Below are 15,063 nucleotides of genomic sequence, written 5' to 3'. Positions count from 1 at the left end.
TCCTTTTTCCTGAGTCTGTCGATCAGTTTGGGAAGAACTGACCTCTTAACAGTATTGAGTTTTCTTACCCAAGATTGTGGACTTTCTTTCCACTTCACATCTTACCTTGCTTGTTATCTTTCATCAGAATTTTATACTTTTTCTCATATAGATCTTGTGCATATTTTGTTAGATTTGCACCTAAGTATTAATTTTTTTGGTATGCTAATGTAAATGGTCTTGTGTTTTTAACTTCAAATTCCACTTGTACATTGCTGGTATATACAAAAGCAATTGACTTTTTAAAATTTTTAATTAAAATTCAATCTCGTTAACATACAGTGTACTTTTAGTTTCATGGTTAGAATTTCGTGATTCATTGGTTGCATACAACACCCAGAGCTCATCCCAACAAGTGCCCTCCTTAATACCCCTCACGCAGTTACCCCAACTTTTCCTTCTCCAGTAACCCTCAGTTTGTTTTCTGTAGTTAAGTCTCTTGTGATTTGCCTCCCTGTCTGTTTCTATTTTTCCTTCCCTTCTCCTATATTCATCTGTTGTTTCTTAAGTTCCACATGTGGAACTATATGGTATTTGTCTTCCTCTAGTTCCATCCATGTCCTTGCAAATGGCAAGATTTTGTTCTTTTTGATGGCTGAGTAATGTGTGTGTGTGTGTGTGTGTATGTATACCACATCTTCTTTATCCATTCATCTGTTGATGGACATCTGGGCTCTTTCAATAGTTTGACTATAAACATCGAGGTGCTTTTGCCCCTTCAAATCACTTTGTGTACTTTGGATAAACATCTAATAGGGCAATTGCTAAGTCGTTGGGTTGTTACATTTTTAACTTTTTGATGAGCCTCCCTACTGTTTTCCAGAGTTGCATTCCCACTAACAGTGTAGGAGGATTCCCCTTTCTCCACATCTTCGCCAACATCTGTTGTTTCCTGACTTGTTAATTTTAGCCATTTTGACTGATGTAAGGTGGTGTCTCATTGTGGTTTTGATTTGTATTTCCCTGATGCTGAGTGATGTGGAGCCCTTTTTCATGTGTCTGTTGGCCATTTGGATGTCTTCTTTGGTCTGTTCATGTCTTCTGTCCATTTCTTGACTGGATTTTTTTGTTTTTTGGATGTTGAGTTTGATAAATTCTTTATAAATTTTGAATACTGGCCCTTTGTCTGATACATCATTGGAAAGCAATTGACTTCTGTATTTTAACTGTGTATTGTGCAGACTTGCTATAATCACTTGACTAGTTTCAGGAGGGTGTGGGGTGTGAAGTCTTTGTATTTTCTGTAGACAGTCATGTCATCTGTGAACAAAGTTTTATTCTTTCCCAGGTTGTATACCTTTTGTTTCCTTTTCTTACCTTATTTCATTAGTTTGGCCTTCCAGTATAGTATTGAATAGTAGTAGTAGGAGGGACATCCTTGCCTTGATTCCCTGTCTTCTATTTTCTCAGTATTAATATCATGTTAGCTGTGGATTTTTGGAAACATTCTTTATCAAGTTGAGGAAGTCCTCCTATTCTTAGTTTCCTGAGGGTTAATAATGAAGAGGTGTGGATTTTGTTAAATGTTTTTTTTCCTCCCTTCATTGATATGATCATGTGATTTTCTTTCTGTTGATATGATGGATCACATTGATTTTCTAATGTTGAACATTTTCTAATGTTGCATACCTGGAATAAATCCTACATGACCCTGGTGTATAATTTTTTAATATAGTGTTTGCTTTTATTTGCTAATTTTTGTTGAAGATTTTTGTGTCTGTGTTCATGAGAGATACTAGTTTATAGTTTCTTTTCTTGTAGTATTGGTTTTGGTGTCAGGGTAATAATGATCTCCTAAAATGATTTAGGAAGTACTCCTTCTAGTTTTACTTTCTGGAAGAGATTTTAGAGAATTGTGTAGTATTCCATAAATGTTTGGTTGAATTTACAGTGATTGGGATTGTTAGCAGTAGCCCTCCCTTCTTTCATCTGATATTAGTAATTTATGTCTTCTACCTTTTTTTCTTTGTTTGACTGGCTAAGGGTCTATCTGTTTTATTGATTTTTTCAAAGAAACAGACTTGGGGTTTATTGATTTAAAAAAAAAATTCCTGGTTTTAATTACATTGATTTCTGCTCTAATTTTTATTTTTTTTCTACTTCCTTTAGGGTTTTTTTTAATGATTTTATTCGACACAGAGAGAGTCAGTTCCCTGAGCAGGAAGCTCTGATGCAGGGCTCTGTCCCAGGACCCTAGGACCATGTCCTGAGCCAAAGGCAGATGATTAACCAACTGAACCACCCAGGAGCCCCTCCTTACTTTAGATTTGATTTTGTTGTTGTTGCCTAAAATGGAAGCTTAGATTATTGACTTTAATCTTTTTTTTTCTAATATTTGCATTCAGTACTGTATTTTCCCTTTAAGCAGCATTCCACACATTTTGCTACATTGTATTTTGTTGAGACTGGTCTCCTGTCATTTAGAAGTGTGTCATTTAATCTCCATGTATTTTGGACTTCTTCAACTATCTTCTGTTACTGATTTTTAATTCCATTGCGGTCTGAGAACATACTTGGTATAATTTTTATTTTTAAAAATTTGTTGTGTTTTGTGGCCCAGAATTATTCTGTCTTGATGAGTGTTCCATATGAGCTTAAGAAGAATGTGTGTTGCACTATTACTGGGCAAAATAGTCTGTGTACATCTGTTGTACGGTAATTGATGGTGGTGTTAAGTGTGCCATGTCTGGACTGAATGTCCACATCTGTCAAATCCTTGTTGCCCTGCTGCTGGATCGGCCCATTAATGATGAAGAAGTGTTGAAGTCACCAGCTGTGATAATGGAATTGTTTATTTCTCCCTGCAGTTCTGTTAGGTTGTGTCTTACCTGTGTTGATCAGGCACACATACCTTAAGGATAATTGTGTCTTCTTGGTCAGTCGATTTCTTTATCATTATGTAATGCTGCTCTTTATGCCTGATAATTTTCCTTCTCTGAAATCTGCTTTGTCTGAAATTCATGTAGCTACGCCATTGTTCCTGTGATTAGTGTTACTTTGGATTTTTTTTAATGTATCCTAGCATTTAGCTTGTTGATATTTAAGTTGTTTCATTTTTCATCAAAATATAATTCACAAAGCATAATAGTTGCCATTTTAAAGTGTACTCTTCTCTGGTTTTTAGTATATTTACTGTGTATATGGTACATACGTCACTTCTGTCTAATTCCAGAATGCTTCCATCACCCAAAAAATAAACCTCTTACTTCCAATTCTCCCCTCCCCTTATTCCCTGGCAATCATGAATCTACTTTCTGTTTTTATGGATTTGCCTTTTCTGGAACATCTCATATCAGTGGAATTGTATAACACGTGACCTTTTGTGTCTGGCTTCCTTTAACCTGAGAGTAGAATGTTTTCAGATTTCACTCGTGTTGTAGCATGTAACAGTTTATTCCTTTTTATGGTTGTGTAAGAGGCTCTTCCACATTTTATGTATCCATTCATCAGTTGATGGACGTTGGGTATATACTCTTTTGGCTGTTACAAGCAGCGCTGCTGTGCACATTCATGTACAGGTTGTGGCAGGAACATCTGTTGTCAGTTCTGTCGGTGTCATACCCCTAGACGTAGAACTGCTGGGTAATTGTACGTGTGTAACTTCTTGAGGAGCTACCGAGCTGTTTGCTGCCTTAGCCACACTGTTTTACATTCTCACCGACAATACAGGAGGGTTCCAGCTTCCCCGCCTTCTTGCCAGCACTTTTCTTCTTCTTTTTTTTTCTTTTTCTTTTTCTTATTTTACCATAGTTGTCCTAGTGGGTGTGACGTGGCATCTGCATGTGCTTTTGATTCGCATTTCCCCAATGACTAAGGATGTCGAACATCCCGACATGTGCTCTTGACCATCTGTGTATCATCTTTGGAGAAATGTCTATTCAAAAGTCTTTGGCTTGTTTTTAAATTAGGTTATTTGTCTTTTTGTTGTTGAGTTCTAAGAGTATATTTGCATATTCTGGTTATTAGATCCTTGTCAGACAAATGATTTTCAGATACTCTCTCCCATTCTGTGGGTTGTCTTTTCACGTTCTCCGTAGTGTCTTTTGACACACGAAAGTTTTTATTTTGATCAAGTTCAGCTTATCTAATATTTCTTATTGCTTTGTGTATCATGTCTAAGAAAGCTTTTCTCGATCCAAAGTCATACAGATTTTCACCTGTTTTCTCTGAGTGTTACAGTTTTGACTCTTACATTTAAATCTTTGATCCATTTTGAGTTATATTTTTGTGTATGTGTGACGTTGCTGTTCCAAGTTCATTCTTTTGCATGTAGATATTCACTTGTCCCAGTAGTAGGCACTCGAAAAGACTGTTCCCCCCCCCCCCCCCATTAAATGGTCTTGGCATCCTTGTGAAAAATCAGTTGACAATAAATGTATGGGTTGTAAATACTTTCTTTTTGAATACTTGGGGAATCTACACTAAAAGTAAAACCATTCCTAAAGTAGTAAAACCATTCTTGGTTAAGTGAAATGGGTCTCTATTATGGCACTGTGAGTTTGGGTTTGCTTTTCACAGCAAACGCTGCCTAACCCAGTATTCACAGATGTTCCGAGTTATTTAGTCATGTGTTATGCAACTTTTGTTTATCTGAGAACAAATGCATAAATGGTAAGTTGAGTACTAATATTACCTAATAGCATTTGTTCACTGAGGCTAAGTTATATGATTTATTTATTTATTTATTTATTTAAGATTTTATTTGAGAGTGAGAGAGTGCAGGAGCAGGAGGAAGGGACAGAGGGAGAAGCAGGCTCCTTGCTCAGCAGAGCGCCTGATGTGGAACTCAAACCCAAGAGACTGGGATCATGACCTGAGCCAAAGGCAGATGCTTAACCACATAGGCACCCCAGTTATACAATTTAGAATGCCATCATGAAGTTCTAGAACTTCAACAATGTGTAACTGAGGCAGGGAAAGTGATCGACCTAAAGGTATACAGTTGATGAGTAGAATGGCCAGGATTATGAACCAAGACCCCCTCCCGTGATGTACTACATAACTATGATGTAAGGTCTGAAATTGTCTCAGGAGAGAAAGGTCCAGGCTAATTTGGTCACCAGTGTAAGGAGCAGGTGGCTTTCTGTAGATGACTGTGAAATTACGGTTTGGTATGAAGTCCTTCTCTCCGACACTAGCAGGGTCAGTCTTTGGTTGATTAACTAAAAAAGTCAGTTTAAACAAGTATTCTTAGGGAATGGTACATACAGTTTTTAGCATTTTATTTGGAAAAAATATATGTACATTTATTCTCCATTGAAACAGTGCCAGGTCTTTTCTCTGGAAACTGGCCTGCAGATTAGATTTCTGAGTTATCACAGCACTTGGGTTGCTCAATAGGTTAGGCATCTACCTTCAGTTCAGGTCATGACCTCGGGGTCCTGGGATGGAGTCCCACATTGGGCCCCCTGTTCAGCAGGGAATCTCCTCCCATTGCCCCTTTCCCTGCTCATACTGTCTGTCTGTGTCTCAAATAAATAAAAAGAATCTTTAAAAAAAGTTTTCTATGTTGTCTTTTTTTGCATTCAGTTTCAGTTTCTTTAACTGAATTGAGTGAGAATCCTGTGATCACTCCCTCCCTGCCTGGTACTTGGTCATCTCACCCATACCTAACTTAGCAAAAATTTTCTTATTGATTTCTTTGTATCAAATCTTTCCAAAGTAGCTGTGTTAGTTTTCAAAAGAACAGTGATTTTTTTTGCAGTCATATTTTGTTGGTTTACATAGTGTTTAATGAAAAGTAAGTGTAGGTGTCCTTAACTAGTTTGGGAATCATCACATTTGATTCTTTTTTTTTTTTTTAAGATTTATTTATTTGACAGAGAGAAATCACAAGTAGACAGAGAGGCAGCCAGAGAGAGAGAGAGAGAAGGAAGCAAGCTCCCTGCCGAGCAGAGAGCTCGATGCGGGACCCGATCCCAGGACCCTGAGATCATGACCTGAGCCAAAGGCAGCGGCTTAATCCACTGAGCCACCCAGGCGCCCCATCACATTTGATTCTTGCTGACTAAACAGGTCATGGAGTAGCAGAGTCACAGGGGAATTAGATAGTAATTTATTGCCTCTAAGCATATAAGCCTACCAGGGTATCACAGTATTGTAGAGGGGAAACACAGGATAGCTAATCCTGTGAGACCAATACTTGGAAATAGGTTATGAAAGATTTGGAACATCTGTTCAATGGGACACTCAGCATGCACATAAAATATTAATAGAAATGTATGTGTTTTATGTAAAGACATTCAAGTTATATTTTTAGATGGGAAATTTTTTTTAATAGAATGGGTTTTTATTTTTTATTTTTTTATTCTTTTTTTAAGATTTTATTTATTTATTTGACAGAGAGAGAGAGAGGTCACAAGGAGGCAGAGAGACAGGCAGAGAGAGGGGGGAAAGTAGGCTCTGGCTGAGCAGAGAGCCTGATGTGAGGCTTGATCTCAGGACCCTGAGATATGACCTGAGCCGAAGGCAGAGGCTTAACCCACTGAGCCACCCAGGTGCCCCTAGATGGGAAGAGCATGAATATTTGTGTGTGTGTGTGTGTGTGTGTGTGTGTGTGTGTACACACATATGTGTGTGTACACACATACATAGATAAGGTCTGGGGTTTCCATTTAAGATGGTGGCATGGGAGGATCTTGATCTCATCTCTTCTATGAAATACACACTGAATCTATAGCTCCATATGGAAAAATTTCCTGTGGAAAAAACCCTACAACTAGCTGAGTGACTCCTACACATTAGGTGAGTAAGGAAAAAAACCTATGTTGAAGTAAGAATCAGTCTTGCCATAAACCCCACCCCTGGTACAGCGACCTGGGATTGGGAGGGTACTCAAAACCCCAGGCTTCTCCCTGAGGAGCAAAGGGTTTGAGCCCCACTTCTGGCACCCCATCTTCCAAGACGTACATCTAAGAGACAAGACCCCAAAACATCCAGCTTTGAAAGCCATCAGAGCTTGCACCCATGAGACCCACAAGGCTATAGCAAACTGAGAAACAGTTCTTAAAGCAGTCCTGCGAGTAGACTGACCCACCCTGGAACTCAGCACAGAAGCAGCAGACTGAAATGGGATCAGATTTCTGTGAAAGAGGCTCATTTGCTTATCTTAAAGCCCTGAGGGGCAGGCATCTAATTTAACGTGGATCTGGGAGCCTAGTAAGGTATTCTCCAAAGATGGAGCTGATGGGTACCATCTTTGCGCTGTCCCTCTACCTCGCTTCTGCTTTCTGGTATCTCCTGGAAAGGAGCCTGAATGCTCGTATGATGCCCCTAGGTTTGCAGTTGCTACCCAGGTATACCTCTAGATCACCTGGCTCAAGCAGCCAGCAAGACTCACACTCACGGTAGTGAGTATCACAGTATTTACAACAACCAAGACTTGGAAATAACTAAAGTGTCCACCAATGGGGTGAATGGATAAAGACAATGTGTGTGTATACGATGGAATGAATATTAACCATAAAAAGAAGGAAGTCTTGCCATTTGCAACAACATGGATGGACCTTGAGGATATTGTGCTGAGTGAAATAAGTCAGACAGAGAAAGAGAAATACTGTATGATCTCCCTCACATGTGGAATCTAAAAAACAAAACAAAATGAAGTCATAGAGAACAGATTGGTGGTTGCCAGAGGCGAGGTTGTGGAGGAAATAGATGAAGGGGTCCAGTGGTATAAACTTCCAGTTAATAAGATAAGCCTTGGGGATGTAATGTACATCATAGTGACTGTAGTAAATAATACTGTGTATTATTGTATATTAATTTTATTATTTTTTATTAGAAATATGTATTATTAGCCCCAGGGTTACAGGTCTGTGAATTGTCAGGCTTACACACTTCCCAGCACTCACTGTAGTACATACCTTCCCCAATGTCCACAACCCCACGACCCTCTCCATACACCCCTCCCCCCAGCAACCCTCAGTTTGTTTTGTGAGATTAAGAGTCTCTTATGGTTTGTCTCCCTCCCAATCCAATATTTTTTTTAAGATTTAATTTATTTATTGGACAGACAGAAATCACAAGTAGGCAGAGAGGCAGGCAGAGAGAGAGGAGGAAGCAGGATCCCCGTTGAGCAGAGAGCCCGATGTGGCCTCGATTCCAGGACCCTGTGATCATGACCTGAGCTGAAGGCAGAGGCTTTAACCCACTGAGCCACCCAGGTGCCCCACTCCGAATCCAATCTTGTTTCATTTTTTCTTCCCTACCCCCACACCCCCCACTTTGCCTCTCAAATTCCTCATATCAGGGAGATTGTATGATAATTGTCTTTCTCTGATTATTTCACTCAGCATACCTTCTAGTTCCATCCACGTCATTGCACATGGCAAGATTTCATTTCTTTTGATGGCTGCATAGTATAATATATATATATATATTTTTTTTTAAGATTTTATTTATTTATTTGACAGAGATCACAAGTAGGAAGAGAGGCAGGCAGAGAGAGAGGAGGAAACAGGCTCCCTGCTGAGGACAGAACCTGATGTGGGGCTCGATCCAAGGTCCCTGGAATCATGACCTGAGCCGAAGGCAGAGGCCTTAACTCACTGAGCTACCCAGGTGCCGTATATTATCATATATTTAAAGTTGCTAAAGCTTAATAGTTCTTAGCACAAGAAAAAAATGTGTATGTTTGGTGATGGATGTTAACTAGTCTTAGGGTGATCATTTCACAACAGATAAAAATATGGAATTTTTATGTTGTACGCCTGAAACTAACATGTGTCCATTATATGTCAGTTTCTTTAAAAAGTAATTGATATTTTATTTTTTTAAAAATTATTTATTTATTAGACAGAGATCACAAGTAGGCAGAGAGGCAGGCAGAGAGAGAGACAGGAAAGCAGGCTCCCTGCTGAGCAGAAAGCCCAATGTGGGCTTGAACCCATAACCACTGAACCAGCCAGGCACCCCAAAAGTAATTTATATTTTAAAGAGAAAGACTATGGCACCTGGGTGGCTCAGTCAGTTAAGCGTCTGCCTTCGGTTGAGATCTTGATTTCAGGGTCTTGGAATGAACCCTGGCATCAGGCTCCCAGCTCAGCAGAGAGCCGGCTTCTCCCTCTGCCCCTCCTCCCACTTGTTCTCTCTGTCTCTCTCTCTCAAATAAATAAAATCTTAAAAAAAAAAAAAGTAAAGAGACCAAAACAAAGTCTGGAAGGATGTGAATCGCTGTGTTACAATTAAGAAGAAAAAGCTGTTTCTATTTTGAGAAGAGCCTCTTTGAAATGTATAATTAAAAGAAATAAAATGCCTGTAGAGTTAGGCAACAGGAGAGAATGGTCTTGGTGAGGGGTCCCCTTTCCCATAATCTTAGGAAGTGAGCAGACCCCCTGATGTCCTGTGTGTGTTCCCCTGCAGTAATACGGCCTCTTATTCTTTCTCTGATCTTATTTTTCTATGTAAAATGTGGTATCAGTGCAATCATTTTTTCTTTCTGGTTTGATTTTCAGGAAGATTTCAATGTCGATCACTTTGTGTCTGACTGTAGGAAGCGTGTCCAGCTGGAGGAACTAAGAGGAGATCTGGAACTCTACTATAAACTTCTTAAAATAGCCATGGTCGAGCTCATCAACAAGGATTATGCAGATTTTGTCAACCTTTCCACGAACTTGGTAAACCTGAAATTTACAAGTCCTACACACACACACACACACACACACACACACACACACACACACACTTTCTCTCTCCTTCATATTTATTAAAAGGGCAGAGTTTTTAGAAACCTTTCAGTTGATTACCCCACCAACCCCACCAGAAACTTGAAGAAATTACCAATTTCATTAATAAAAGAACTAAACTTTTTGGAAAACATTTTTTTGTTTTAGTTTTTATTCATTTAAGGTTGCTCTAGTTTGATTATGTTTCAAATTCATTAGTCAACAGTGAAAAGTAAAGGATAATAATACCCAAGGGGTTGTTTTATTAGTTGCTAAGTGATTACCCTGAAGTCTTCCTTGATTTAGACTAATTTGTAGGAGCAAATGTCCACCACTCTTACAATGTTTAATTTACTCCCAGGTATATCTGTTAGCCAGAGCTAGGTTGAGGGAACATTGGCCAATATTGATATTTAAAAAGTTTGGTTTTATAAAAATATAAGAATGATTTGCAGTGAGCTTATCAATTGTTTGTAAAAGCCGTTTAGAAATGTTGAATTTTGTTACTTGGCAGAAAAGTCTCCTTGTTGATGCTTCATTTTGTTTTAAATCTGTTTGTCCAGAGAAGCACAGAAAGTTGCAGTTCCGTGGGAATTTCAAGAAGCATTAAAATTAATGATGCACATTTGCTTTTGGGAAATATACCACTAAGATAAATATCCCAATAGGATTAAAAACCTAGAATATTTTACTTCTGTTTAATTTCTATTTTTCTCAAGGCTTATAATAATGTTTAAGAGAGATGTAGCCCGTCAGACTTTCACATCAGCTGGCTGAGTATCATCAATTACAGACAGAGAACTGTTCACCTTCTGTGAAAATTTTTCACATTCATTTAAAATGTCATCTAAAGGCAAATTGTTCTTAAGGAAACTTTCGTTTCTCCTGACTTCACTTATTTTTATAGTTTCATGTATTTCAACAGATTTTTTTCATATTCTATGAGCAACATTAATGGCCAAATAACACTTCTGTTGTTTAGCTAGTTATGTAGCAAAATACGGTTGTGCCAAAAAAAACAAGTTAAATCTGGTACTGCTTTGATCGTTAAATAGATACGTCACTATTACTCCTTATCGTGATGTGTTTGTGCCAACCTGGTTTTGCCTTTAGGTTGGCATGGACAAAGCCCTCAATCAACTTTCTGTGCCTTTGGGACAGTTACGAGAAGTTCTGGTAAGTCCCCAATTAATGAAAACAGTCTGCTGTGACGCCTGTTGTCCTCGTCGGCTTTTCTCTAAGAATTCTTTTCATCTGTTAGTTTGGTGGTACTGGTGGTTGTATTTTAACGGTTCATGATTATAATATTCACCTTCAGAAGAGTTGTAAATGATTTTGTTTTTGCATATGCTAAAAACCTAAAAAAACATGTTCGATTTGAAGAAGACATATTCTCAGAGTAGACAACCTTAAAATGTCAGGGGAGAGGAAGCATATTTCCAAATTCAACTTATTAATGCCACTTTGGTCATATGTAAGTGGTTTCTAACTTACGAATGACTTGTATTTTAACAGTTTTTAATCTTGTAAATATCCCCCCCCCCACCCCTAATCTACGTGTGGTTAGGTTCCTGGGCTGATCTACAAAAACTGTGTAATCTCTAATGGAACTGAAGGATAATATAAATAAAATGTAATACTTAATAAATGTTATATTTGCATGTTCTCTCAGAAAAATCTCTGTTGTGGGAATGGGACTCCCCACCTCTAAGCCATTGGGAATAGGAACTGCACCTGGGTGAACAGTGGAGGGGCAGTTGTGGCATCACTTCTTACAGAAAACTGTGCTGCCCTGTCTCCCCTCCCGCCCCCCCCCCCCCGTCTGTGTCTGGTGCCCTGACTTACGGCCTCTGTCCATTCTGATGCCCTGTCGTAAACTTGTCATAAACGACACCATCCTTCCTTGTGTGTCTCCTCTAGCTTGAGTGGCCTCTTGCGTCCCTCCCCTAAGACAGTGCCTGCATCCTAGAGAGAATATAAGGAGAACATAATTTAAGTGAAGACACAGTACATGGTTAGAACCAAGAAAAATGCGGAGTAATGGAAATATCAGTGCTGAGAAGCCTAGGGGAGGGGCAGGCAGGAAAGAGTTCGTGAAACAGGTAAAAATCTTGAGTTGTGCCTTGAGGTAGCCAGTACTTTCCATGGTTTATGTCTCATTTGAATTTTACAAAATCTTGTTAAAGATACTTTTCCTTGGAATGGAAGGGATTTTCATGGTCCGCTGTTGGATTCCACACCAGCCGCTGTGGGGCTCTCCCACTGCCTCCTTGGTGTGCCTCTTCCTCCCGGGGCCTCATAGTGGTGTTGTTTCCCAAGCCTAGCCTTCCTTTGGCCTCCCACTCTTCTCTCGAACCCCCTTCCTGGAGGCAGATTTGCTCTACTCACACAGGCTCCCGTCCCACCTCACCCCCTGCCATCACCGTATCCCCTCCCTTTTCCATGGCCTGTTTTTATGGCCACTTTGGTCCTGCTCAGCCACAGGCCTGACCTGCCTTTCTGGTCCCAACTCTGAAGCTGTTCTGTGAGATTCTCAGACCACTGAGGGATACGACTATATCTGTCTTCATTGCATCCCTGTAGGCTGCCACAATACTGACGTCCAGGAGTTTCATAATGTTGATGGAGTGAATTAATTCACCTTCCTGTGGAATTTTTGTGATATGCCTACTTCATTCTAGTTGTTTCTGTTAACCTTTGTTTTGGCCCTAATTCCTAATTATCTCTTTATTCATTAGCTTCTGGACATGTTTCTCTACCTCTGTGCTCTGCCTTTTTCTGGTCTTCTGTTCTTCATTCTTGATTCCTGGTATTTCCATACCCACATTTCATCATCATGCATCAGTGCTTTGACATTCTTTCGTTCTCCAAAATATGCAGAATCTAAAGACTTCATCTCAGTGAAGTTGGCCTCCATTCCTATTTCTGCTTCTCTCCAGAAGGAAGCCTGCAGTGCACATGGCTGTGTGCCTGTCTGACCCTGCCCCTGAGTGTGTGTGCACTTACATCTGCTCCCCATCCCCTCCCCACCTCGGCAGCTGTGTACACATGGCTTTCAGAGTCCGATTCGAGCCCCGTCGCATTTCCAGACTCTCCTGTACTTTGCTTCATATTATCTGTTCTCCATTCTAAGCCCCCTCATCCCCATAACTTTCACTGTATATGTCATTCTTCTTCTGGCCATGGGACCCTGCCTTCCTGTCATTATGCCCCCAGGTCATGAGTCCCCTCAACAGTAACTGTGTCTGGTATATCATGTTTGTTTGTTTTTTTTTTTCTTGTCAATATCTGCATAGTACTGGTGCACAGGTATTAATTTCTGTGGAATTGAATGAGATGTAGGAAATTGATAATGTGACAAAACAATGTCTGTAATACATTTTCTTTATTATTCTTTTAAAGAGTCTCAGGTCATCAGTCAGTGAAGGAATTCGGGCAGTAGATGAACGAATGTGTAAACAAGAGGACATAAGGAAGAAAAAGGTACCCTCCAGTAGATTTCTTATGCTGCATGCCAGTTGAAGCCCTCTCCTCTTGTCTCCGCGAACTTGTCAGCACTATTCAGCTTTTTTTCTTTTTTTTTTAAATTTAGCTTTTTTTCAAAGCTCTCACGCATGTGCATTTTATGCATTATGTCACGTTATCTACCTGAAACAAGAAGACAGAATTTCAGAGGTACCCACACGATCTCAAGATCACCCACTTTTTCCAGAACAAAAAACAGTGATAACTGTTGTCGGTGCAGCGCTTGACAGTTAACGACTGTATAAATTGTCAGCGGCCCTGTAAAGAAAATAGGCCTATATTAGAGACTAGGGGAGAAGTGGGCTTTCCAAAGCAAACTCAGGATTCTGCCGTAGGTTTGCTGTTATTTTCTGATCCTGTGTTCTTTATGTTCTGGTGTTCACTTTAATTTTTTCAATTCCCAGTAGTTAGCATGCGGTGTTGGCTTAGTTTCAGGTGTGTGAGACAGGCAACGGCTCTGTACATCTGAGGGCTCACCCCGGGAGTGTGCCCCTTAGTGCTATCTCCAGTTCCAAGTGTCCCCGATATCATTCATGATCATAACGATGTAGGGGCACAGCGGGCATTGGGAGTCTGGGCTTCTGACTCTCGCCTGCTGCTCTGTACAATGTTTTCTATGTGTATTATTAGCGTATTTGTTAAAATCTCAGTGGGGAGAAGCCTGTTTGAGGGACCTTCTGTTTAATTCGCCTCTGGATCTCCTCACAGCTTTTGTCCAAAGAATGCTTGTCGTGTGCTTCCAGACAAAACAGTAAGCTTTGTGAGAGCAGGGTGTATTTCTTGCTTTATTTTCTCGTGCCCCCCCACCCCCCGTCGGAATGAATATCGAGCTCCCAGGGGTGTTCATTATTATTATTATTTATTGAATGGATGACTTTGTATTTTTTTGTTCTTTAAGGATGAGAGTTTTCATAATGTCCCTCAACCTCTTTGATAATATTTGTAGTGTAAAAGGTCTTTAATGATTTGGTGCTTGGGCATATAGGTATATGCACATGTAAACTGAGAGGGCCAGTACAATCGGAAGCCAAAGTTAAAACATGAATAAAGGGCCATAAGAAAACAAATGGAGGGGCGCCTGGTGGCTCAGTTGGTTAAACGTCCGACTCTTGATTTTGGCTCAGGTCATGATCTCAGGATCATGAGATTGAGCCCCGCATTGAGCTCTGTGCTCAGCAGGATGTCTGCTCGAGATTCTCTCTCTCCCTCTGCCCCTCCCCTGCACGCGCACATGCAGTCTCTCTCTCTCTCTCAAATAAACAAATCTTTTTTTAAAAAATAGGAAAGAAATGCCCATAGAAAGATTCAGGATGGGGAAAAAAAGAAATAAGAGTATAGAATATGAGAAAGCAAAGTCTAGGGGTTTTTTTTTTCCTCTATAAACTTGCAATAGAATATGGAAGTATGCTTATTCTAGAACTAAGATTTGCATTCTTGAGAATTCTGTGTTTCATAGAAATATTCAAAATATAGCATGCCCTATATATTTGAAGTTAACTTTTGGTCTTATATTTTCCTGCATTTAGCATGGGAAATAAAGATGATTAAGAGTAAAGATGGTGACGTTTTTTGTTTGCTTAATTTTTATTTTTATAGATGTGTGTGTTGAGGCTTATACAAGTTATTTGATCAGTTGAAAAGATTGAAAAAATCTTAAATTCACAAAGTTCGAAAGAAACCTCTGCACTAGAAGCAAGCAGGTAAGCATTTTTTTTTAACTAAGTAGCACATAAATTAATACTTCACATCCAATCTAATTAGGTGGGGACGGCTTAGTTAGAATTCATTTCTGAACAAGAAGAAAATCCAGGTTTGTGGCTAGAATGTAGCTCCA

General features: G+C 39.6%; 1 protein-coding gene across 1 annotated transcript in view; it reads left to right on the top strand.

Annotated features, from left to right (window-relative positions):
• Positions 1-15,063, top strand: part of LOC309864164 (conserved oligomeric Golgi complex subunit 2-like) — a gene marked incomplete at its 3' end in the record, with an annotated part of 384,897 nt that overhangs the window by 366,556 nt on the left and 3,278 nt on the right. Inside the window, exons 3-4 of the mRNA XM_082729475.1 lie at positions 10,818-10,880; positions 13,107-13,187. Coding sequence (XP_082585601.1) covers positions 10,818-10,880; positions 13,107-13,187 — 144 coding nt within the window. The remainder of the gene's footprint in view (positions 1-10,817; positions 10,881-13,106; positions 13,188-15,063) is intronic.

The sequence above is a fragment of the Mustela nivalis genome, assembly GCF_964662115.1.
Source record: "Mustela nivalis genome assembly, chromosome: 5".
NCBI classification, from domain to species: domain Eukaryota; kingdom Metazoa; phylum Chordata; class Mammalia; order Carnivora; family Mustelidae; genus Mustela; species Mustela nivalis.
Note: the sequence above shows the minus strand (reverse complement) of the source record. Positions and strands in the feature narration are given on the sequence as shown.